Genomic DNA, 25,810 nt, shown 5'->3' with positions numbered 1-25,810 from the left:
TGCTGGATTAGAGGCACATTTGTGAACAGGGATAAGTCCCCTGTTACAGGGCCCGATTAATATTAATACTGATTGCAATTTTTTTCGCCTTCCCCCATCCTCTCTCTCATCATCCCTCCCCCTCCTCATCATCTCTTCCCCATCTCCTCATCATCATCTCTCCCCCTCCTCATAATTTCTCCCCTTCTCCATCATCTATCCCCTTCCCCATCATCATCTCTCACCCTCCCCATCATCATCTCTCACCATCCCCATCACCATCTCTCACCCTCCCATCATCATCTCTTACCCTCCTCCTCATATGTCCCTCTACTCCTCCTCATATTTCCCCCTACTCCTCCTCCTCATCTTTCGCTTTCCTCCTCATCTCTCCCCTCATCCTCATCAACTCTCCCCCTCCTCCTCATCATTTCTCCTCCTCATCTCTCCCCCTCTATGAGGCTTGGAAAAATCATTTCCGGGGTTAAGGTTCTGGCTCGGGATTTTTCTCTTGCTTGCCCTCTGTGGCTGAATCATCCATATTTGTCTCTGGCAGCTTCCTTTAAAAGGACGGCTCTTTGAGCAGGAAGTTGCCAAACAAAGTTCCAGTTTTCATGCGGAGTTCATGCAACTCGCTTATACCTATTGTCTTTCATGTTACCTGACCCAGCTCACGTACCTCGACTATCCTTGTCTCCAGCCTGCCTCGACCTTTGCATCCACACTGACTACGTAACTCTGCTGCCAGCCCTGCCTTTCAGCCTACGATGCACTACTTTATCAGGACTCTCTGTCCCTTGGCTCAGGTCATTTCTTTCACCATCCTACCTCAGCCCTGAGGGTCTGCTTCCTGCTTGAGACAAGCATCATTACATCCTCCTCCTCATCTCTCCCCTCCCCATATCTCCCCCTCCTACCTCACATCTTTCTCTCCTCCCCATTCCCCCAACATGCCTTCCTCCTCTCACCCCAGCATGGCTCTTTCCTCTCCCCACCCAGCATGTCTCTCCTCTACTCCCCAGCATGTCTCTCTCCCCCACCCCATGTCTCTCTCCCTTCCCCCAGCATGTCTCTCCTCTTCTCCCCAGCATGTCTCTCTCCTTTCCCCCAGCATGTCTCTCTCCCCTTCCCCCAGCATGTCTTTCTCCTCTCACCTCAGGATGTCTCTCTCCTTCCCCCCCCAGCATGTCTCTCTCCCCTTCTCCCAGCATGTATTTCCCCTCTCACCCCAACATGTGTCTCTCCTCTACTCCCCAGCCTCTCTTTCTTCTTTACCCCAAGAATGCCTTTCTTTCTCCTCCCCACACATAATCTCTCTCCTCTCGCCACATCATGTTTATCTCTATCATCTCCCCCAGCATGTCTTTCTCCACCCCCCAGCAATACTTTCTCTCCCACCACCGTGTATCTCTTCTTAGGCCGGGGTCCCGCTGCTTCCGACGGGGCGCGCAGCCGCGTGCGCGTCACTCACCGGACATATATTCCTCCATGTGACGACTAAGGAGATTCCTTCCTCTCCTTGTTCCTCTTTCCCATCTCCTGTCACCCTTTCTACTCCTTCCCACTCCTCGCCTTCACCTTCTACCTTTCTCCCCTTGCTACAGCACGTTCCCCGCAGGACCCGCATACCCACGCGCTCCCTTAACCCTTGCCTTGATCCTTCCCGCTCCCTGTCCCCCGCGGTAGCTCCTTTACCTTCCCCTGTGGTGCCATCCGCCCCGTTGCCTCCTCCTCGCGTGGTGCCCGCGGCGTGGCGTTCCGCGTGCCTGGTGACGCGTCCGGTGCATGCACCCCCTCAGCCCATGGAGGACGCACGTGCATGCTCCTCCCTGCCCTTGCTGGCCATCGCGCAGGCACAGGCCTCACGTGCGTTCCCCTCCTCTTGGCTCCATCCCCCTCCTGCGGTCTTCCCCTGCTCCATGCGGGCAGCGCCTGTGTTGCAACCTGTGCACGCGCATCCCCAGCTTACAGGGGGCGCGCGCACAGACGCTTCTTATCAGGTTCCCCCTGTCTCCGCCTCCCAAGCTATACAGGCCATTCCCCTGACTGCCCCTTCTGTCTCCTCCTCTTCTTCCCCTGACCTAACTCCTGCTTCTCCCAATTCTCTCTCTACTCCTCCCCTCTCTGTCATTGGTGCACCTTCCTTTATAATCCCTGTCTGTCCACCTCTTCCTCGCTCTGCATAGTTCCTGTTTACCTGTGTGTACCTGACCTATGCTGTGCTCCCTCTGTGCTCCTGTGATTACCTGCTCCTGTGTTACTTTGGATTTCCCTGGCTTTGACCCCTGCTTACCCAGGACTACTCTGCTCTCTGGTATCCCTTTGAACCCTGCTACACATACGACTTTGCTGACCTCTGGCTACCTAGATCTTGACTTGCATTCTGACGACTCTACAGTACCCTCTGGATCCCTGAACATTGGCAAACGGACACGACTATTCTCATGGACATTCCCCAAGCGTTGCAGGTATACTTTAACAACTCTTCCAACAGGCCCAGCAACGCTATACCACACTCCGGGCTTGCTCCCACTGCTGTGGTTGTGTGGTATCATACCTTTCTCACCTCAGTACTGGGGTCTAGCTTGGTCTACGGGCATAAAGGCGTGACACTCCAGAGCCGGCCCCAGTCCCCCCTTCCTGCAAGGCTCACTCATGTCAGTATCTCTTTTCTCCCAATGATATCTGTCTCTGTTTTCTACCCCTCATGTCTCTCTCTCTTTTCTCCGCTCATGTCTCTCTCTTTTCTCCCCCTCATGGCTCTCATTCTTTTCTCCCACTCATATCTTTTTCCCCACTCATGTCTGTCTGTCTCTTTTCTCCCCTCATGTCTGTCTTTCCCCCTCATGTCTGTCTGTTTCTCTCTTTTCTCCCACTCATGTCTCTCGCTCTCCTTTCTCAGCCTCATGTCGCTTTTCCCCTCATGTCTCTCTGTCTTTTCTCCCTTTCATGTCTCTCTCTCTTCTCCCACTCATGTCTGTCTCTCTTTTCCCCGTGTCTCTTTTCTGCCCAGTCTCTATCCTTCTCTTTTCTCCCCCTCATGTCTCTCTCTTTGCTCTCCCTCGTGTCTCTCTCTTTTCTCCCCTTGTGTCTCTCTCTTTTCTCCCCTCATGTCTCTCTCTTTTCTCCCCTCATGCCTCTCTCTCTTTTCTCCCCTCATGTCTCTCTCTTTTCCCTTCATGTCTCTCTCTTTTCTCCCCCTCATGTCTCTCTCTTTGCTCTCCCTCATGTCTCTCTCTTTGCTCTCCCTCATGTCTCTCTCTTTTCTCCCCTTGTGTCTCTCTCTTTTCTCCCCTCGTGTCTCTCTCTTTTCTCCCCTCATGCCTCTCTCTCTTTTCTCCCCTCATGTCTCTTTCTCTTTTTTCTCCTCATGTCTCTCTCTTTTCCCTTCATGTCTGTCTCTCTTTTCTCCCCCTCATGTCTTTCTCTCTTTTTCCCCACTCATGTCTTTCTTTTCTCCTCGTTATGTCTTTCTCTTTTCTCCCACTCATGTCTCTCTCTTTTCTCCCCTCATGTTTCTTTCACCCTCATGTCTCTCTCTTCTCCCTTTCATGTCTGTCTCTCATTTCCCTCGTGTCTCTGTCTTTTCTCCCCTCATGTCTCTATCCTTCTCTTTTCTCCCCCTCACGTGTCTCTCTCTCTTTGCTCCCCCTCATATCTCTCTCTCTCTCTTTTTCACCCCTCATGTGTTTCACTTTTCTCCCACTCATGTCTCTTTTCCCTTCATATCTCTCCATCTTTCTCTTTTCTCCCTTTCATGTCTCTCTCTTCTCCCATTCATGTCTCTCGTTTCTACCCTCATGTCTCTATCCTTCTCTTTTCTCCCCCTCATGTCTCTCTTCCACTCTCTCTCTTTTCTCCCCCTCACGAAAAAAAAAGAGGAGGGGGGATCCATCCAATCAGGGCCTTCCTCATGGATGGGGAGTGGGATGGACTAGAAGCTAGTATAAGCAACTGCACAGGTGGGAGAAACGTGTTTGAATGTTCCCGGCTGTGCAGCTGCTTATTCAAATACACACGTTAAGTACATGCTATTATCTGTACTGTGATTGTTGTCTATCTAAGTCTGTTTCACCCTCACTGTTGTGTGTGTGTGTCTGTGGACTGTATACTCTGTGATCTTTTGTCTCAGTCTGTGTAGTGTGTCATGTCACTCGTGTGTCTGTCCTGTCCTAACTTCCTCCATCCTTCCTACCTCCCCCCCCTACCGGCATTCATCTTCTGCGTGGGCCTTAATGCGCCCAGCGCCCTCCCCAGTCAGGGCCCAGGCAGCTCCTGTTCAGACCCCCCATTGTCCCACCCCAGCAGCAGGCCCTGCTGCCCCCCCCCTGGCCTCCCCTATACTAGTTACCATACCGCTGTCCACTCAACACCTATACCGGCATCCACCTTCCCCTCCCCCTACCGGCATCCACCTTCCCCTCCCACCTACCGGCATCCAGCACAATCATCTGTGCAGCCGCCGGCTCTAGAGTTCTGGGCCCAGCACACGCGGCCCCCCCCCCCCGCCTGCTGGCATCCACCTCCCGAACCGCTACCAGCATCCACCTCCCCGCAGCGCCCTGCCCCCCTTCCAGCATCCATCTTCCCCCCCCCCCTACCGGCATCCAATTTCCAGGCCCGGCATCCACCTTCCCCTCCCTTTTATCAGCATCCAGCACCAGCACCATCCTCCAGTCTCCATTCCTACCCATGTGTCCAGTCCTACCGGCTCTAGAGTTCTGGTCCCAGCGCATGTGGCCCTCAAGCCCCCCCCGCCGGCATCCACCTCCCTGCCCCCCTACCGGCATCCACCTTCCCACCCTCCCTACCGGCATCCACCTACCACCTTCCCCTTCCCCCCCATCCCTACAGGCATCCATCTTCCCCTCCCCCCACCCCTACCAGCATGGCATCAACCTTCCCCTCCTCCTACCGGCATCCAGCACCAGCATCATCCTCAGTGCACCCGCTGTGCGCTGTCTCCAGTCCTACCGGCTCTAGAGTTATGGGCCCAGCACATGTGGCGACCCCGCCCCCCTACCGGCATCCACTTCCCCGCCCCCCCCTACTGGCATCCACCTCCCCACCCCCCCTACCGGCATCCACCTTCCCCTCCCCCCCCACCCCTACTGGCATCCGGCATCCACCTTCCCCCCCCCCTCCTGCAGCAATGCCCCCCCTTCGCAGCCACCGGCCCTCCCGCAGCAATAGCCTCCATAGCAGCCACCGCCCCTCCCCCGTAGCAGCCATCGGCCGCACCACAGCAACGCCCCCCCCTTCGCAGCCACCAGCCCTCCCGCAGCAAACGGCCCTCCCCGTAGCAGCCACTGCCCCCCGCAGCAGCCACCAGGCCCCCCGCAGCAACGGCCCTCCCCCTAGCAGCCACTGCCCCCCGCTGCAGCCACCAGACCCCCCGCAGCAGCGCCCCCCTTCACAGCCACCGGGGGGGGCGGGATTGGGATATATTTTTATATGTATTGGTGGGGTGGGAGTGTATTTGTATATGTATGGGGGGGTATATTTGTATATATATTGGGGGGGGGGGGTGTAATAAACAGATTGCATTGTAATGTAAACAAAGCACCTGGTTCTCAAGGAATTAAGTTCAGTAATAGCCAAACCATTATATTTAATATTCAAGGACTCCATTTCCACAGGCTCAGTACCACAAGATTGGCGTAAAGCAGATGTGGTGCCTATATTTAAAAAGGGACCAAGATCACAACCGGGGAATTATAGACCATTAAGCCTGACTTGAATAGTGCGGAAACTACTTGAAAGTTTAATACGGGATAATATTCAGGAATACCTAATGGAAAACAAAATCATTAGTAATAGTCAGCATGGATTTATGAAGGATAGATCTTGCCAACTAAACTTATTTGTTTCTTTAAGGAGGTAAGTAGGAATTTAGACCAGGGTAATGCAGTTGATGTGGTCTACTAGGTTTTGCAAAGGCTTTTGATACGGTTTCACACAAGAGGTTGGTGTACAAAATAAAGCAAATTGAACTTAGTAATAATATATGCACCTGGATTGAAAACTGGTTAAAGGACAGACAACAGAGGGTTGTCATAAATGGAACTTTTTCAGGTTGGGCTAAAGTTGTGAGTGGAGTACCTCAGGGATCGGTACTGGTACCCCTGCTTTTTAACTTGTTTATTAATGACCTTGAGGTTGGCATCGAGAGCAAAGTCTCCATCTTTGCTGATGATACTAAATTGTGAAAGGTAGTAGAATCAGAGCAGGATGTAATTTCTCTTCAGAAGGACTTGGAGAGACTGGAAACGTGGGCAGGTAAATGGCAGATGAGGTTTAATACAGATAAATGTAAGGTTATGCATTTTGGATGCAAGAATAAAAAGGCGAATTACCAATTAAATGGGGATAAATTGGGAGAATCCTTGATGGAGAAGGATTTAGGAGTGCTTGTAGACAGCAGGCTTAGCAATAGTGCCCAATGTCATGCAGTAGCTGCAAAGGTAAATAAGATCTTATCTTGCATTAAACGGGCAATGGATGGAAGGGAAGTAAACATAATTATGCCCCTATGCAAAGCATTAGTAAGACCACACCTTGAATATGAAGTACAATTTTGGGCACCACTCCTAAGAAAAGACATTATGGAACTAGAGAGAGTGCCGAGAAGAGCCACCAAATTAATAAAGGGGATGGACAATCTAACTTATGAGGAGAGGCTAGCTAAATTAGATTTATTTACATTAGAAAAGAGGCGTCTAAGAGGTGATATGATAACTATAAACAAATATATTCGGGGACAATAAAAGGAGCTTTCAAAAGAACTATTCATCCCACGGGCAGTACAAAGGACTCGGGGCCATCCCTTAAGGTTGGAGGAAAGGCGATTTCACCAGCAACAAAGGAAAGGGTTCTTTACAGTAAGGACAGTTAAAATGTGGAATTCATTACCCATGGAGACTGTGATGGCAGATACAATAGATTTGTTCAAAAAAAGGTTGGACATCTTGTTAGAAAGGAAAGGTATACAGGGATATACCAATAAGTATACATGGGAAGGATGTTGATCCAGGGATTAATCCGATTGCCAATTCTTGGAGTCAGGAAGGAATTTATTTTCCCTTTATGAGATATCATTGGATATCTGGGGGTTTTTGTTTGCCTTCCTCTGGATCAATAAGTTAGTATAGATATAGGATAAAGTATCTGTTGTCTAAATTTAGCATAGTTTGAACTTGATGGACGTACGTCTTTTTTCAACCACATCTACTATGTAACTATGTAACTATGTAACTATGCATGCTTTATTTTAGGGCGCATAAACGCATCAAAATTGTCCAACACATTTTTCATGGCATACAGTATAAGACAAATCCACGTAGACGCGCAGAAGGATTCGTGCAGGAGTGGCCAACTCCACTCCTCGTGGGCCACCAACAGATCAGGTTTTCATGATATCCCTGCTTCAGCACAGATGGCTCAATCAGACTGAGCCACTGATTGAGCCACCAGTGCTGAAGCAGGGAAATCCTGAAAACTTGACCGGTTGGTGGCGCTTGAGGACTGGAATTGGCTACCCTTAGATTAGTGCATTTATGTACTGTACATGAGGCACACCCTACAAAGGACAATAAAAACACACTGGATGTAAGAACATGAAAATCGTACAGTATGCCGCATATTGAATTTGTTTTTGAAAACACAAATCTTTATATATAGCTACAAAGTTTTTAGCTTTATTCCAAATGAGGTGGTACTGCTTATTTCCAGAATGGAGCAGGTCACATTTTAGTCCAGCTGCAAAACTTGTGCAAGAAGAAGCACCAGATATAAGAATGTCCTTTACTTGTGTAGCACCTTTACCCCCACCCTCTGTGAGATTGGGTCGCTACCAGTATGTTCCATGGTGCGTGCATACCTGTGAGGACCAGGTATGAGTTGCTCCGCGATGGTGTGGGGAGAATAAGGACAGGCATTTAGGATACTTCATTCTTTGGCAGCACCTCCAGTCAGCATGGATCCTGGGACTTGTGCAGGATTGACCATGATGACACTTTGTGTTCTCCAGCCAGTAAACCCCACCTTGTTATGAATCAACCGGTATTTATTGCACTCAACAGAGTTACAGAATGCCTTGCTTCCCCTGGAAGTTTACCTTAAGGCTTGAGGCCCATCTAGGTTCCCTTCTAGTGTTTCTCCTGTATCCCCTTGTGGGATACATGGTAGTTGTTCTCCACTCCACATGGGGAGGGAAGAGACAGAGACACACTGATTTCTGGGAGAGTGCCAGTATATATACCCTGGGGTTGGGCTTGTAACCCTGCCCCATATCAGGGCAGGTCTGATACTGACAGGAGTCACATCAACCTCATGTGACCCAGCCAGTATACTCCCCCAGGCTGACACCCTCAGGTTGTTGCTAGGCCCACCCTTGGATACAGTAAGTGTATCTAAGGCTGCAATAGCAAACTAGGCCTTCATGAGGACTTAGTCCAAATAATGCACAAAAGCACAAAAGCAGCGCACTGCCCAGGGACACAGGTGTATCAAAAATGAAAAAGTATTTATTGTCTCTAAAACATAGCAAACAAAGAGGTAGGTACCCTCCAACGCGTTTCACACAGAGGTGCTTTATCAAGGACTCCTTTGTGTGAAACGCGTTGGAGGGTACCTACCTCTTTGTTTGCTATGTTTGATAGACAATAAATACTTTTTCATTTTTAATACACCTGTGTCCCTGGGCAGTGCGCTGCTTTTGTGCTTTTGTGCATTATTTGGACTACTTGGACTACTCTCAGTGGCTGGACACGCCCCAAAGAACGCAGTGGACTCTAGAAGTGGGTAAGATTTTTAAGATTCTCAAGACTTATTTTAATTCAATGGATCAACAATACTACTACTATTTGGGGTGAGTGTTGGACTCATATATTGTTTTCCAATGAGGTACAGCGAAGTGGTTTAATATAATTTATCTGTTGCCTTCAGGATATCTACATATTCAGAAGTTCTTATTTCACTCACCCATTTACCCACTCCCTCAATGAGATCCTACTGTTTTCCATATCATTGATGAACTTTCATGCCAATTCTAGGACTGTTGGAGCACCCTTTACCTTTCCATATTAAACTTCATGAGGACTTAACCCATCCACTGCCTGTACCTAACAGAACGTACAATGGTAGGGCCCAAAGGAAAAGGTAGCGGCCGGAGACTAGGCTACACTTGGGTTATTTGTGCAAGTTTCCCCTCCTCACACTATTTTGCAAGGAATATAATAAATATCTTCGAAGTATTTTGCTTGTAGTGAAATCTTACAGGACTGGAGGAGGCTGACATCTCCTACAACAGCAAAGTGGTTAAGAGGAAAGAATGAAGGGGGGGGGGGGGAAATCAAACATTTAACCCCTTTGTTGCCAGAGGGTCCATACCAACAATTAGATCCAGGAATTTCTTCTCCGACACTCAGATTATGAAAATGACTAAAGGAAACATATCAGTGCCAGCATTAGAGAACGGAAACATCCCGCCTGTCAGACTCCGTGTAATTTATGTAGCAAACATCTTGCAGGGGATTTATCAAAGCTTTACTCGTGTTCTCGAAAATTAATCTAGTTCGGCATTGACATTTTTAAGATGAAAATGCGGGGATATTTTCACAGATACATCTCTTGGTCACAATGCAGTAATTTTTCGGCCTTCAACATTGAGATGAACTTGCACAAGAAAAATCAGGGGAAGCACATGAGCCAAATAGTCATTTTAAATCATAATCATTGATATGATTTGTGAATACTCTTAAGCACGGCACAAAATAATATCTTGTATGTCATCACAAAGTTATCTACACCATCACAATGTGCCAGTATCCTCCAGCTGCAGGCATGTCATGTTGTAGGGATGTACAGACTGTTTGGACTATATCCACAAAGCTCTGTTAATTAAAGACCCTTAATGTGACGTTACCTAAAATAGGAATGGACCTTCAGTTTCCTGAGTTAACAAGATATCCTCAAAGCTAATTACACGCAAAAAACAATGTCTGAACTACACTGCATTAGTATAGGCTTAACGTCATGCTATTATAACATACGTTGTGTTGTCTTCCAATAACTTGATGTTATACTTGTCTTGATGTTAATCCTACCCAGATCCTGTAATATGGCTTTTGCTGAAGTAGAGAGAGAGAGAAGGAAATAATGCCGGGAAATAAAGCTATGTTATTTTAATTATGCCTAACTGTGACATTACATGTACCCAGACCCTGCAAAAGCCCATTTCAATGGCTGGCTAGAAGTAACGCCAAGTTTAGGGATAACTTAAAATAACTTATGTTAAGTCCCTGCATTAACCTTAACAAACTTGCAATGTTATGATACAATATTTGCATGTAATTTTCACTAGGGTCCGTTTTAGTTACACTGTTCTCTCTACGGGAAAAAGCATGGCTCAGCCTTATGTTATTGTCCTTTGAAGATACACCGTTAGCCTTAATGGGATTTAAATTGCATTAACGCTGCGTTAAGTGATGTAAGAGCTTTCAAGATCTGGGTCTTTGTTTGAAGATGCAGTCCCGTTACTCAATTAAAAATTAATTTTCTTCACATTGCCTTAACTCTCTGTTTTTCACACAGATTCCAAGGTGATGTCCACCTTGGGGATTTTCTAAAACTCTTTCTTTGCCGTTCTACCAGCAACTAGAATAGGAATTTCTCCAGTATTATTTCCACATACTTGTAAACGAGAGGTAACTCTCAATGTATTTTTCCTGCTAAAATATTTTATACATACACCAGTAGATAACCTGTTGCTCTGCAACAGAAAATAAGAGATGTGATTTTCATAATTTTCTCACAATCCCGTACTCAGAGCACTAAAAGTAATCTGCCTTTTTTAGATAATAAAATGTAAAAGTATACAGTATACTTATATATAAAGTATTGTGAGGTTTTTTGTTTTTTTTTCCATATTTTCTAGGTCTAGGATTAAACGAATTTTCTCCCCCATCTTCCCCCTTTATTTGGTCATGATAATATTAGACTGAAGAGGAGAGTGAGAGATTTTTCACTTCCCACTCACCCCCCACAACTCTTCTGTGATTATCCCATCACCCCCTCTTCTGTCACTCCCCACCATCACCCACTCTCCTGCCAGTGGAGAGGAGCCCAGACAGCAGACAGCCAGGAAACTCGAGGCATAGATATTTTCCATGTCCTAGCTTTGCATGTTCAGTGTCATTTAAGTAATCGCTATTTAAGAAATGCCCTGCATATATTACAGTGTGATTTGTGAGTAGATGCTCAATCTCCTGAAACGTACCTGGTGATTTTGATGGGGATGGGCAACCAATGAGCATATAACTAAAATTATATGGAGTTATTTATCAAAACGAATGAAAACAACAGCACAAGATTTATCAAAGAAAAATAATTTCACTGCTTTGAAATGAGATTTGGGCAATGTCTTCTTTTTGTAAAACTAGTAGAAGGAGAGGTGGCAAACAGCTCCCAATTTGCCAAAGAAAAAAGCCCCACTGATTCAAAGCAAGACATCTCGCTATATCTTTTGATAAATAGACATCTGTGAATTAAAAAAACAAAGCCATATCAGCACATGGGTTTTGTTTATCAAACTCTTCTTGCTGTAATAAAACAGCTACACATAAAATAATAAACATGTCACTGCACTGTTTTGCTGCCAGTTGGCTATTGATAAAACCTTCACAATGTTCAGCGGTTGTTTTAACATTTTCTCCTTAGTTTGCCCCCAATAACAGCCAAGAGCTGTAAACACCCAACGGTAACAAGTGATGCTAATACATAATGTGCAAGGGGACATAGGGATTATACAGATTACTAAATCGAAGTGTTTATGGAGATTTTAATCTAACAGAGGATGCTAATTATATTGAGAGCATGGCAAATAAGAGACTTGCTATTAAGCTTTTTATAATCTTATAGTCTACAAATGGTTAGGAGCACTCACATACAGTATACTCCTTAGGCCTCGGGCATGGTCAGCGCTTAAGCGCTGACCCATGCTGAGGCGCGCTGGTGCTTACCAGTGAGCCCCTGCAGCCGCAATGAGAGCGGCTTTAGTAGGGGCTTGTCTACGCTTCCACAAGCGTAGGTCTTATCCAAATTTTAGATTTCGCGTTCATGGGAGCGCAGGGCCGGTGACGTGAGCGGTTCGCCCAATGAGGGCGAACCAGCTCCGTGACGTCACTGGCACGCCCCCTGACATGCCCACGGACACGCTAACCAAGGCCAGGGAAAGCACCCGCTTTCCCTCAGCCTCAGCGCGCATCCGTACGGCTGCTGCAACCCTGGACGCAGCCTTATTCATCTGGTCCAAGCATGGAGAGTGGAGGGAATCCCTGAAAACTTCCGAAGTAATGAGAGAAAATGCTGGGCTCCACTACACATGCGATCATGCGATGATAAAATCAGGTCGATATGTAAAACCTGTATTTATGCAGAGGCAAAACAACTGCTCAACGTTTCGGGAGATCCCCTTCATGAGGTGGGCGAAATGTTCTGCGCCAAACAAACAAGATTATTAACAGCCCTACCCATTTAAAAATTTGCACCAAAAATTCATAGTGACGTCATAACATGATGCGTGCTGCATCGTCTCATACATATTCCTGTACAGGCATACCCCGCATTAACGTACGCAATGGGACCGGAGCATGTATGTAAAGCGAAAATGTACTTAAAGTGAAGCACTACCTTTTCCCACTTATCGATGCATGTACTGTACTGCAATCGTTATATACGTGCATAACTGATGTAAATAACGCATTTGTAACAGGCTCTATAGTCTCCCCGCTTGCGCACAGCTTTGGTACAGGTAGGAAGCCGGTATTGCTGTTCAGGACGTGATGACAGGCGCATGCGTGAGCTGCCGTTTGCCTATTGGGCGACATGTACTTACTCGCGAGTGTACTTAAAGTGAGTGTCCTTAAAGCGGGGTATGCCTGTATATATTCATATTCATGATTTCAATACGAGTGAATGGTATTAATAGAAAATACTTAACAAACAACTAGTGCAGAGATCCAATTACTAAGAAAGTGTAAAACCCTACTCCGTTTTACTATTATTTATATAACATTGTCTATATTGTCTCTTCCGCTGCCACACATGTTACACTTGTCTGTAACTGTTGCTGTAAATATGCCCATAACATATATTGTCCCTAACTGTCCATGAAATGTCTGTAAATATAACGTGCAACGATGTATTGTCATTATAACTCTGTGCCCAGGACATAATTGAAAATGAGAGGAAACACACAATATATTATTTCCTGGTAAAACAGTTTAATAAATAAATAAACAGTTTAGTGAAATAATAATTGAGTGAAAAAACAACATATATAAAGTGTTAAATGTCAATGTATCCATTATGTTACAAATCTGTGAGCTCTACATAAACAAACTTACAATAATATGACAAACTTCCCAATATATTAATAAGAGTAGGGTTTTACACTTTTTTAGTAATTGGATTTCTGCAGTAGTTGTTTAAGTATTTTTTATTAATACCGTTCACTTGTAATGAAATCATGAATATGTATGAGACGAGGCAGCACACAGCACGTTAGGACATCACTTCGACTTTTTGTGGCAACATTTAAAATGCATAACACTGTAAATAAAGATTGTTGTCACAGTATATGTCACCCACCCGATGAAGGCTACAACCCGAAAAACTGTGCAATTGTTTCACCTCTCTATGTTGACCTGACTTAATCATCTTTGATCGCGAGTGTAATGGAGACCAGCATCTTCTTTCTCGTGTTATTACATTTGTTATGCTAGAAGTTTTTCTTTTTTTCCCACTACAATGTTAATGGTAAAATTAGGGAAAACGGCTCAGTTTGCGTCTCTTCCTCCTTATCAAATTAAATGCACTGAATACAATGGCGTCATTAAAAATAAGAAAGAAAGACCTCCATCACTTCCGCCTCGTGTGATCGCTCCTGGATCGAGCACATGACGTGTCTCGGTGCTGGAAGTGTATGGGGCTTCACTGCCATTTCGATTGGGAAAGTCACTCCGTTGAGTGTTCAGCCCAATCTACCCATAGAAAATGAGCTAGTGCCCATGGCGGTGACTGGTAAATCATGAGAGCCCTTGTGTGCCAGCACTCATGTAGTACCAGGTTTGACATAAGGGTATTCTAACAAGGGCATTTGAGAGCAATGCTTTAGGAGGTTTATGCATCAACCAAGAGAACATTGTGTTTTTGCACACTTGGTAAGTAACGGCCAAATTCAATATCGTATCCTGTGAAGCTGCTTCTTCATGGCAGGGAATACTCCTGGGCACATTCATCAAGCCCCAGTACAAGTTAGTGCACCCAATCAGGCGTTAACTCCCATTCAAGTCAATGGGAGTTAGCAACGGATAAGCTGCAATAACCTGTACCTGCTAAATGAATCGGCCCTTCTGAGTTCCATTTCAGTGAATTAGACTGCTATGGAGAAACAGCTTCTACTTCTCATACATTTGATGCCGATTATTTGCTAGGGAAGTGTATCCAGCCTGAAACCGAAAAGAGATTTTGACACAGGAAAGCGATGTGCAGAGATAATACTATGCATTGTGTAACTCCTCCTCCCTAAGTTCTTCTAGTGACTCTCCCCAAATAGTTAATGGTGTACCAAATACCAATCCCTTTAAAGTACTTTACTGCATCATTAACTGTGTGTTACCCTCTTCTAAGCATAATGAATAGAGGACATCGACACTAACTTGTTTATATGCAGTACCTACACAAGGCTATATCCGCTATTCCGGTCTGCTTCCTGTGGAAATTAGGCAACCAAACGGTATTTTGGGTTCTTTTTGAAGCCCATGACCCAAGAATCTGTAGTAAATGACCCACAAAAATCCAACAGCTATACAGCAAAGAAACCAGCTTTGCCTACCATTTGGTACCTGCTGCTAGGATGTGCCGAGTAAAATGCTTACTGGATTGAATGTTACAATGTGACAGCCTATACTATCTCAGTTCCTCTTCCAGCCAGGGAAAGATTTCTTAGCCACAGGACATAGATGAAACACAGATGCAGAGAAATCAATCACGAATGGAGAATAGAAATGTGAACTGAATTAACAGACACTTTGCACGCACACAAGATAAACAAAACAAAACAGATTAGAGAACATCTTCTCCCTGTAGACCCTGTCATGCTGAATTCTCAGTGTATATAGTGATGAGAAATCCCCGGAGAGAGAAAGTAACACGCATTAAAGAAATACATAAGAACAGAATATGTTTATCTGGGTCAACAAATCCTTACATATACTGCTGAATTTGTTTAGCAGATCTGTTCCTTTTAGCTTTGTAGATTGCATTAATATGTTAATGCCTTTTCTGAAATAAACTACGGTGAAATAGATAAACTCAAATCCTATAACAAGACTTCCTACCAATTTAATAGTTCAATATGCTTTATTAATACAACTGTGGGCGTAATCAGTGGTGACTAAAATGAACTGAGCCGAGTGTGATTACACGCCAGTTGCAGGATTTTGGTCATGTCTTAAAATAGAAAAGTACTGACAGCATGTCCAGTGTATCTTATAATAATAACAGTAATAATAATAATAATCATGTATTTTTACATAGTACTGATAGTTTATGCACGACACAGCAGAGCAATGTAGGCAGAATCCACACCAAAGCTTAAAGATGGATAGAGGTATCTATTCACCAAGGTCTGATAACAACTATCGATTGTTAGTGGCCATTCACTTGGTAATAATTGATAAAGGCTATCGCAGACTCTAAAGAGAGTGATGTTTTAAGCTTCAATGGCGCATGTTTTGCTGTCTATATATCAACACAAAGCAATGTTTTATTGTGGATGTTATACTTGCAGTTATGTCATACTGTACATAACATGTTTTTTTACATTTAAGACACAGCTTTTTGCAGGGAGAATTATGCCCACCTCCCGCCCCCCATATCTAGCAGAGCAGTTTAAGTGAAGGAAAAAGTGGTAGATGAAGATCATTTAAAATGTCTCATTTGTAAAGTGCGACTCTTAACTCCTTCATAGACCCTCTTGTTCACACTCTCCAAACAACAAGCCAAAGGTTGTTTTAAAACAGATGTAAGTTTCTATATACAGTACATCACTAAGCTACAATTATATTGACACATAGCCCCCACATGTAATATGTAATTATATACAGTGGCGAGAAAATGTTTGTGAATGATAATTACGGAAATTCCATCGTTTTTCCATGATAACCTTCTTGAATCAAAACAAGTCTTTTCTTAAATATGCACTAGGGTTTATATTAACCAATTCCTTATCTTTTTAAACAAAATGATGTATGAATTAGACAAATAATGAGTAATGAAGAGTCAGGGTATGTGAAAAAGTATGTGAAACCCAAGTTTTATCAGCTAAATTAATGGGGCTAATTTGAAGCAGGTGTTAAAATAATTAGGAAGATCTTCAGGTGTGAGTTTGGGAGGCCCCACCCTATATAAAGATCAGACACTTGTGAATTTGTCTTCACCATACACGTGTGTGCAAACACGTCATGCCACGATCACCAGAAATCTCTGAGGACCTCAGGAAAGCAGTTATTGATGCTCATCAGTCTAGAAAGGGCTACATAACCATTTCTAAGGATTTGGGGCTCTACCATTCTACTGTCAGACAGTTAGTCTACAAATGGAGAAAGTTCAAGGCCACAATCGCTTTACCCAGGAGCAGTCATCCTATCTAAATCTCTCCAAGACCAAACTGGTAAATCAACCAGGAACTCACAAAGAACCCCAGAGTAACATCCGAGGCTCTGCAGCCCACCTTTGCCTTGGCTAATGTGAGTGTTCATGACTCAACTATCAGAAAAAGACGGAACAAGAATGGTGTTCATGGAAGGTTAGCCAGGAGGAAACCACTGCTCTCTAAAAAAAACAATGCTGCCTGTCTGAAGTTCGCCAAAGAGCACATAGATGATCTACAAGACTTTTGGAACAATGTTCTTTGGACAGTCAAGTCAAAAGTTGAACTTTTGTGCTCAATGAGAAACGTTATGTTTGGCGAAAACCAAGCATTGCGTTCGAACAGAAAAACCCCATTCTAACTGTCAAGCATGGTGGTGGGAGTGTGATGGTTTGGGGCTGCTTTGCTGCCTCAGGACCTAGATGGCCTGTCATCATTGACATAACCATGAATTCTGCATTGTATCAGAAGATTCTAGAGGAGAATGTCATTCCATCCGTCCATGAGCTGAAGCTGAAGTGAAAGTGGGTCATGCAGCAAGACAATGATCCTAAACATACAAGCAGATCTACAAAAAAATGCCTGCAGAAGAAGAAATTCTGCGTTTCAGAATGGCCTAGTCAAAGACCGGAAATAAACCCATCAAAATGTTGCAGCAGGACCTGAAGCGAGCTGCCATGCAAGGAAGCCCTCAAATGTCACTGAGTTGAAGCAGTTCTGTAAGGAGGAATGGGTCAAAATTCCTCAAAACCGATGGGAGAGACTGACCAGCAGTTACAGGAAACACTTAGTTGAAGTCATTGCACCACCAGGTACTGAATCTAAAGGTTCACATACTTTTTCACACATGGATATTGAGTGCTGAATCATTTGTGGTTAAACAAATATTGAAAAAGTATCATGATTTTGTGTAATTTGTTTGATCAGGTTATCCTTATCTATTATTAGGACAGATTAAGATCTAATAACATTTTAGGTTTGAAACATGTGAAAATCCTAACTGGTTCATAAACTCTTTTGTCTCCACTGTAGAAAGTCATACCACGCTGAGCCATACCTTCCAGAAGGTGTTTTGTACATTTAGTTGTCTTTTACAGCTGTTGTAAACACCCATATACCTAGCGCAAATATCACTGTAGCAATAATATGTCCGATAAGCCAAAATATATAGTACAGTCTATACCCCACTTACTAAATCAGCCCCATATTATTGAGGAATAGCTGCAAGAACTTACAGTATATCTGCTCCACACATGATGGTACAAAACAATAACATGTAATTAAAGCTCCACAAGACTATAATACATTCTTTCTTCTCCTGCACGTGATACTACTGCAGGGGTGGCCAACTGCAGTCCTCAAGGGAAACCAACAGGTCAGGTTTTCAGAATATCCCTGCCTCAGCACAGGTGGCTCAATCAGAGGCTCAGTCTTCGTCTGTGCTAAAGCAGGGACATCCTGAAAAACCGACCTGTTGTTGGCCCTTGAAGACTGGAACTACTGTATAAGCATTTCTGTAGTTTATTGTTTTAAAAAGACACAACATAAATATGCATCTACACCATGTGTTGCACATAACCTAGAAGCCATTCTGATTATCAATATAAAACACATTGCGCTTTACATAAATACTTCTCAAGAACAATTAGTTGAGATGAGGACAATTATTAAGATTACATTTTTTTTGGAGTTAATAAATCTAATTGAATCGGTCTGTTGATATGAAGTGTCAGGAATGAACCAATAAATACTTGTATAAACCATCAAACTCATATTGTACATTAAACTGGATGCTAAATTTAGTAAACATCAGTCTGCTATGATTAAATCTGTCTCTTCTCAGAAGGTATTCTTGCTGTGCCTAATGTATTCTGGCATTTCAGACATACTAATTCTCTGCAATAATTGGAAACGCATGCTCGGAATTAAGTACAGATACTAAATGGAAAGGGCACTAACTTACAAGAAAGAAAAAGCTGAGTGAAACCGTCTGTAAACAACACATAATGCATAATGCAAACCCTATTTCTCAAGTGGACGTTCAGCTGCTTGACCTTGATTAACTTTCATGTATGCATCTAGCACAATTACTTTGGTTTAAAAGACCCGATGGAAAGGTGATAATTTGTCTGCGAAACGGGGTATTTGCTTACCACTGAGCAGTGGATGATTATGCCGGTATGGAGCTGGCAAGTGACCAATATCTTCTATTCTATGGCTCATTACCCTGGACAGGTGACCAGTGTGGTGTAAGCTTCCCACAACAATGCTGTGCAAGTAGATGGGTTCGATGAAGTGACTCAGAAGAGCGCCTTGCAACCCAAGGATATTCCATCTAGACAAAAGCAAGATGAGAATTGAGATGGTCAGAAAATTACAATGTCAGTTGTTTACATAACATGAATTGGAATATACAGGAATAAAATAGACACATTACTGGCATACCCCACTTTAAGTACACTCGCGAGTAAGGACAAATCACCCAATAGGCAAACGGCAGCTCACGCATGCGCCTGTCAGCACGTCCTGAACAGCAATACCGGCTCCCTACCTGTACCGAAGCTGTGCGCAAGGGTGGAGACTATAGAGCCTGTTACAAATGCGTTATTTACATCAGTTATGCACGTATATAACGATTGCAGTACAGTACATGCATCGATAAGTGGGGAAAAGGTAGTGCTTCACTTTAAGTACATTTTCGTTTTACATACATGCTCCGGTCCCATTGCGCACGTTAATGCGGGGTATGCCTGTACTTTCCAGTCAGAAATGAAGAATACTTTTTTGTGTTGCATTCATAGTAAAGAGCGAGTGGTCTTTACTAATTTTTAAGAAGAGATTTATTTGAGAAAACCTCTTCTCTTTCTTAGTTATGCAGTATAAATATTGCTTAAAACGTTATAATAAAACAATTTATGGTGAGTAAGAAAGTGACAAAAACCCTCCACTGTACAGTATACAGCAAATAAAAATACCACTTGTGAGCACATTCACGTCTCTCAGACAGGTCTGCAACCCTGCTTTTCCCCATTATCTCTTAGCATACAGTGCTTCCACTAGTAATGACATGCAAATGAGCGCTTACACTGATGAGACCAAAAAGGTCGAAACAGCGATTTGTGAGTAGGTTTACTTTGTATGCACTTTTTTTAAACGTAGGCTGTGCTATACATATACTCACGTATGTCTAAGTAGTAGAGAAAGGAAGTTATGAGTGCGTTTATATATTGAGGGAAATATTTAAACTTATTTTGTCAGGGTTTTTTTTTTCTCTGTCGTAAAACGGTCAATTTACAGTAGGCGTAGGTGTTTGAATGGGAAAATAATGGTATATAGGGCTTGCCCTGGAGTTATGAAATCAGAATTCAACAAAGGTGTGTTTTGAACCAAACACATAAGTTTTCATATTTTTACGCCAGTGACCTCTCTGGGGGAAATACTGACATATGCTAAAGTAATGTATAGGGATTTCTGTTTTATCCTGTTATTTTAAGAAACTGTTCAGCATTTACTATAACTGTATATTCTTGTAATGTTCTTTTTCTGTAATCTGAAGCATTGTATTTTTATATGTATTAAACAATTCTTTAATAAGCAATGCTTTGGGACTCTGAATGAACTGTTGTATGTACGCTCTGGAGACCGTGTTTAAATTTTCGGACACATTTTGCATACCAGATTTCTGTTTGTTAAGTTCATACAGTAGGTTTTTCTATAATAAACAGGGACCTGAGACCCTGGCAGATATACATTAATTACATATTTTGCATATTTCGTGAGTGGTGGCAGTGGATAGATCTGATTGCAATTGAGTAAGGGTTAATATTAAGTCACTGAAAGTACCTTGCGCAGGAGAAAGGTGAGTTGGTTATAGTAGCCGTGTGTATTAACCCTGGTTGCATATCTAAGTTACATGCTCACTTGTGTGCTGTTTGTGACAGATAATATATTGGGATGGATTGAAGGGAGACATTGTTCATTTGAGGGACCTTTGCGAAGGTGAAAAGTGGCCAGCTTGAGAGTTGTGTATAAACCCCTGTACCATATGCAGGTCACGTGCTCACAGGTGTGTCATACGTGACAAACTTGATCAACACATTTCCTACATTTGGGAGCAAAAAATACTGAGAACCAAAGCAAACTTTTCTTAGCTCTGATACAAAAACACATGTGAATTGTTTACTAAGATAACATCTGAATTTGTGCCTGGAAGAAAAAAGAGAAACTCAATATAGGGGTAAATTCTATATCCGTGTCTCCCAGGACCAGAATACATGGTTAAAACAGCCCTAGATGTTTAGTTGAAAAAACAAATGATCATAGAAAGCAATGGGATTTTTTACTTTGCTAAATCTGGAGCAAGTTTTGCCACTAGGAGATTTTGAGAAATTACCCCCATAAACAGAACATAACCCTCCATCATTAGAGCAGCCACAAAGCTGCAGACCAAGTAATATCCTACATGTGTGTGCTTTTGAATAAAGAAGTTCAGTACTATGAAAAAATGTGTAGCATTTTTTTAAAAACAACTCTGAATGACATTTTTAACGTATTATAATATAAAAAGCATTCTTTGTTTCTATAGCAATCATTTACAAAGTAACATCCCCTTCTTCTTCTGAAACAGGCCCTGCCCTCTTTCTAGCAGTGCACCAATTGTATCTAGTGACTGCTTGGTACATAATCTTCCCCACAGAACTTTGCATCTTTGGTCCTCTTCTGCTGCACTGACATTTAGTGAACCCCAGAGTCGAATCTTCGCCGATCGATTACACAGGCGAACGGATCGATCAGCAATGTAGCTAATTACTTATCATTGTGTGGATTGTATTGATGCACATATTAAAGGGGGGAAAAACAAACAACAACAAAAAACCTGGCAGTTTGGTCTGCTGCTTTAGCTTGAAAATTGCTGCACTATCCCTGACATTCCTTAAGTCATTTGGGAACATTAGAAGTAAGGGCTTCTGTTGTATGATTTTGTCTGCTGTGTTCCATTAACATGCGCACACATATTCAATTTGTACATTTTCAGTTGTCCTTTTCAGGTACCTACGCTTCTTTTCATTATGTTTATTCTTTCTTAGATTATTTTAATCAGTGAAACACTGTGTAGCAACTCAAAGTAATTACTTAAATAAAAGAATATGGAAATTAAGCAGAACTGAACTAGTAATGATATATTTTAAATATGCATGACAATTTGAAGATAATTATAAGGCCAGTATACTACATTCAACCATGGCTGGTGCATAGGTATCTGGCAGCCTAGGCAAACCTTCAGCCCTGCAACCCCCACCCCCCTTACTGTTGGATTTAAAAAAAATGTTACACAGTAGCCCCTCTCTCTCGCACCCCATCCTCCTTTCTCACCCCCTCCTCCTCTTCTTCACTCTCCCCCTTCCACCTCTTTTCACCCCTGCCTATTCCTCATCCTCTTCTCTTATCCCTCTTCCTCCTCCCCACTTATCTTACCCCCTCCTCCTCCTCTTCACTCACCCCCTTCCTCCTCTTTTCACCCCTGACTATTCCTCATCCTCTTCTCTTACCCCTCTTCCTCCTCCCCCACTTATCTTACCCCCTCCTATTATCTCACCCTCTCCTCCTCCTCTTCTCTCACCCCCTCCTCCACTTCTCTCACCCTCTTCTCCTCCATTTCTCTCATCTCCTCAACTTCCCTCATCCCTCCCCCACTTCTCTCACCTTTTACTCCTCCTCTCGTCCCTCTTGTCCTCCTTATCTCACCCTCCCCTCGTCCTCTTTTTTCAGCCCCTCCTCGTTTTTCTCAGCCCCTCCTCATTTTTCTCAGCCCGTCCTCATTTTTCTCAGCCCCTCCTCCTCCTCTTCACTCACCCCCTCCTCCTCTCACCCAATTAATGCCTACCAGAGACAGAATAACTGGGATAGAGGGGAAGTAAGACAGAGGACAGAGAGGAGGACACAGTGGGTTAGAGGGGAAGTAAGACAGGGGGACAGAGAGGAGGACACACTGGGATAGAGGGGAAGTAAGACATGGGGACAGAGAGGAGGACACACTGGGATAGAGGGGAACTAAGATGGGGACAGAGAGGAGGACACACTGGGAGAGAGCAGACTAGCCCATTCTGAGAGAAAGGCTGATGTTGCTATAGCAACTCACTGACTATGTCTGAGTAAACAACATGTGTAGCAAAATGTTGCCCTTTCACATGCAGCAAGCTGCGGGGACAGGGGAAATAACAGGCAGCTGAACTAGAGAGAAATGAATCCCATGAACTGCAAAAGGAGACAGAGAAATATGGAATCCTGTTCCATGACAGAGGGGAAGTAAGACAGGGGACAGAGAGGAGGACACACTGGGATAGAGGGGAAGTAAGACAGGGGACAGAGAGGAGGACACACTGGGATAGAGGGGAAGTAAGACAGGGGACAGAGAGGAGGACACACTGGGATAGAGGGGAAGTAAGACATGGGAACAGAGAGGAGGACACACTGGGATAGAGGGGAAGTAAGACGGGGACAGAGAGGAGGACACACTGGGATAGAGGGGAAGTAAGACAGAGGCCAGATAGGAGGACACACTGGGATAGAGGGGAAGTAAGGCAGGGGAAAGAGAGGAGGACACACTGGGGTAGAGGGGAAGTAAGACAGGGGACAGAGAGAAGGACAAATTGGGATAGAGGGTATCCTGAAACTAGGGTCATGTTTGAAGTATGAATAGCTCCAGTTAGCTTTAACTCCTGTCTTCCCTCTTCCAAAGCATCACAAGTCCTTAATGTCTTTTTTAACTTTATTGCAGAAGTAGAAAACAACGGGTACTTGTAGGTGTAGTGTGAGTAGAGAGTGCTTCTCTATCAGGAATGCTTCTATGAGGTGGACTACTGTAATACAGAAAGGCCTTACCAGGGGTGGATGCAGACAGGTCTGTACTCACTGTGATCTTAGGTGGAAAAGGAAGTGTGAGTGTATTCTGGGTAACAAGATAGCCTGGGGACAGACCATATGTGAGCAAGGCAGAGGGGGAGAGAGCAGACTAGCCCATTCTGAGAGAAAGGCTGAGGTTGCTATAGCAACTCACTGACTATGTCTGAGTAAACAACATGTGTAGCAAAATGTTGCCCTTTCACATGCAGCAAGCTGCTGGGACAGGGGAAATAACAGGCAGCTGAACTAGAGAGAAATGAATCCCATGAACTGCAGAAGGAGACAGAGAAATATGGAATCCTGTTCCATGACACTCCCCGTCTGGTATCTGGAGATACCACTATAATAAAGTATGTGGAACATATGTGCAATGCAAACATAATATAACAATGCAAAAGTCCATGTCCACATAGCGATGTGATACCGGCTGGCATCACTGGCTTCAAAGTCCCTTGGCCAAGGTTATTGGGCAAAGGATGCAAAATGGATGCACCGCTCCAGGTTAGCCAGGTGCACCACAGTTTCTCTCTTGGTGAAAGTCTCTGGCACTGTTTCTTGTTAAACTTATGGAAGAACAGTCCTTTTGTCTCTGTAGTTTCACCTACAGAGTGCATCCCCTTGTAGGTATGCCAGTCGTGGTAGCCTGTCACTCTATCACCTGGCGTTTGGCAGAAGGAGATGGCTTTTGGCTCCTTGCGGAAGCGGATCAACACTCCTGGAAGACTGGTTGTCAAGTCTGGTCCAGTGAAGAGGGCGTCGTTCAGGAAGACTCCCTGGTGCTGAGCGCTGGAGCTGAACACTACCCAAATTTGATCGGGTTCCTGAGGGTGGTAGACCCCAACTGATTGGAGGTACCAGCGTTCTTCGCCTTCCTTCAGTGAAGGTGCTGGCTTTGCGTGGCCACTAAGGAATGTCTTCTGGATGAAGGCCACAAAGTTATGTTTGGTCTCCGGTTTCCTTTGTAGGTCGCAGTGGAGCGAAGTGAGCCTAGAGATGGCATGTTCTTTGTTGTTTGGGAGGCGTCTTCTTGGTGAATGGAATGGTAGCGGGGTCACCCAACTGCCCGATCTGTCCTTGAAGAGCTCCTTATCCATTAACTTCTGGAATTATCCATCTTCCATCGATGGTACTTGTTTGTTACCATCCCTTGTTGTCTGGAACGCTGTGCACCCTAGGTCATCGGAACGTTTCTCTTGCATGAGAACGTCTACACGTATTTTGACGATACTCCTTTGTGTCTCTTTGTTAAGTGCCATCAGGAGGTTGTTTTCTCCCTGGACATGACGAAGAACAGTCTCTTTTGTCCTTGTAAATCCCTTTGTGAAATGTCTCTGCGACTGTCCCTTTTTTGACGTGTGAGAGGACAGTCTTTTTGTCACTGTGGCTTCACCTGCAAGGCATAATCTTTTGCGGCTATGCCAGTCGTGGCAGCTGGCTGCTTTGCCACTTGGTATTCTGTGGAGAGGAACAACTGTACGCTTTAGCCGTGCCATTGCTCGCGGGAGGACCGTCCAATTGTTTATTGTCTTTTGGACGATCCCTTTGTCGGTCTCCTTTGGGAGGTTACTTTCTTCCTTCGGTGGAGTCGACTCATCATCCTTAGCTGTGTGGACTACTGAGCATCCTAGGCCATTGTCACATCCCTCTGATGCAAAGCTGTTTTTGTTGGTCTCAGGGGTATGACCTTGTCTCTTCTCTTCATTTGGCCCTCCTGTCACTTGGAGATGGCCAAGACATGGTTCAGAGAGGGAGGTGTGTCCACATTCTGTTATCACCGTTCTACAGGCGTTGACATAGTCAGGTTTGTGTCCTTTGTCAGTGCACATGTTGCCCACTATCACCCATCCTAGGTCAAGTCTTTGGGCGAATGGTGCGTTGTGGGGTCCGTTACGCTGTTTACGGACTTTGTGCACCCTTGGCGCCTTGTTCTACCGGCGGGATGTAGTTGGCTATTCCTTTGAGGTGTGGGGGATGACGTGCCACGTCTGGTGTGGGAATCTCGTCCCTGTTTGCAGCCATGTAGTTGCACTCGATGAGGGTGGGGAGAGCTATCTTCACTCTGTTATCGACTGAACGTATGACATAGCCGCTTGCTCTTCTCCCTGTTTTCTCAGTTGACCCTGCACAGGTTCTGAGGGTGTAGGGTGAGGCATGGTCTTGTGAATTGAATAAGTTGAAGAATTCCGTCTTCGCCAATGATCTGTTACTTTGATC

At 44.4% G+C, this 25,810-nt stretch overlaps 1 protein-coding gene across 1 annotated transcript in view; it reads right to left on the bottom strand.

Moving 5' to 3' along the window:
• ADARB2 (adenosine deaminase RNA specific B2 (inactive)) overlaps positions 1 to 25,810 on the bottom strand; it is a 623,258-nt gene that overhangs the window by 8,521 nt on the left and 588,927 nt on the right. Inside the window, exon 8 of the mRNA XM_075587794.1 lies at positions 18,847 to 19,028. Within this exon, the coding sequence (XP_075443909.1) occupies positions 18,847 to 19,028 (182 nt within the window). The remainder of the gene's footprint in view (positions 1 to 18,846; positions 19,029 to 25,810) is intronic.

Source organism: Ascaphus truei, chromosome 2 (assembly GCF_040206685.1).
Source record: "Ascaphus truei isolate aAscTru1 chromosome 2, aAscTru1.hap1, whole genome shotgun sequence".
Classification (NCBI taxonomy): Eukaryota; Metazoa; Chordata; class Amphibia; order Anura; family Ascaphidae; genus Ascaphus; species Ascaphus truei.
Note: the sequence above shows the minus strand (reverse complement) of the source record. Positions and strands in the feature narration are given on the sequence as shown.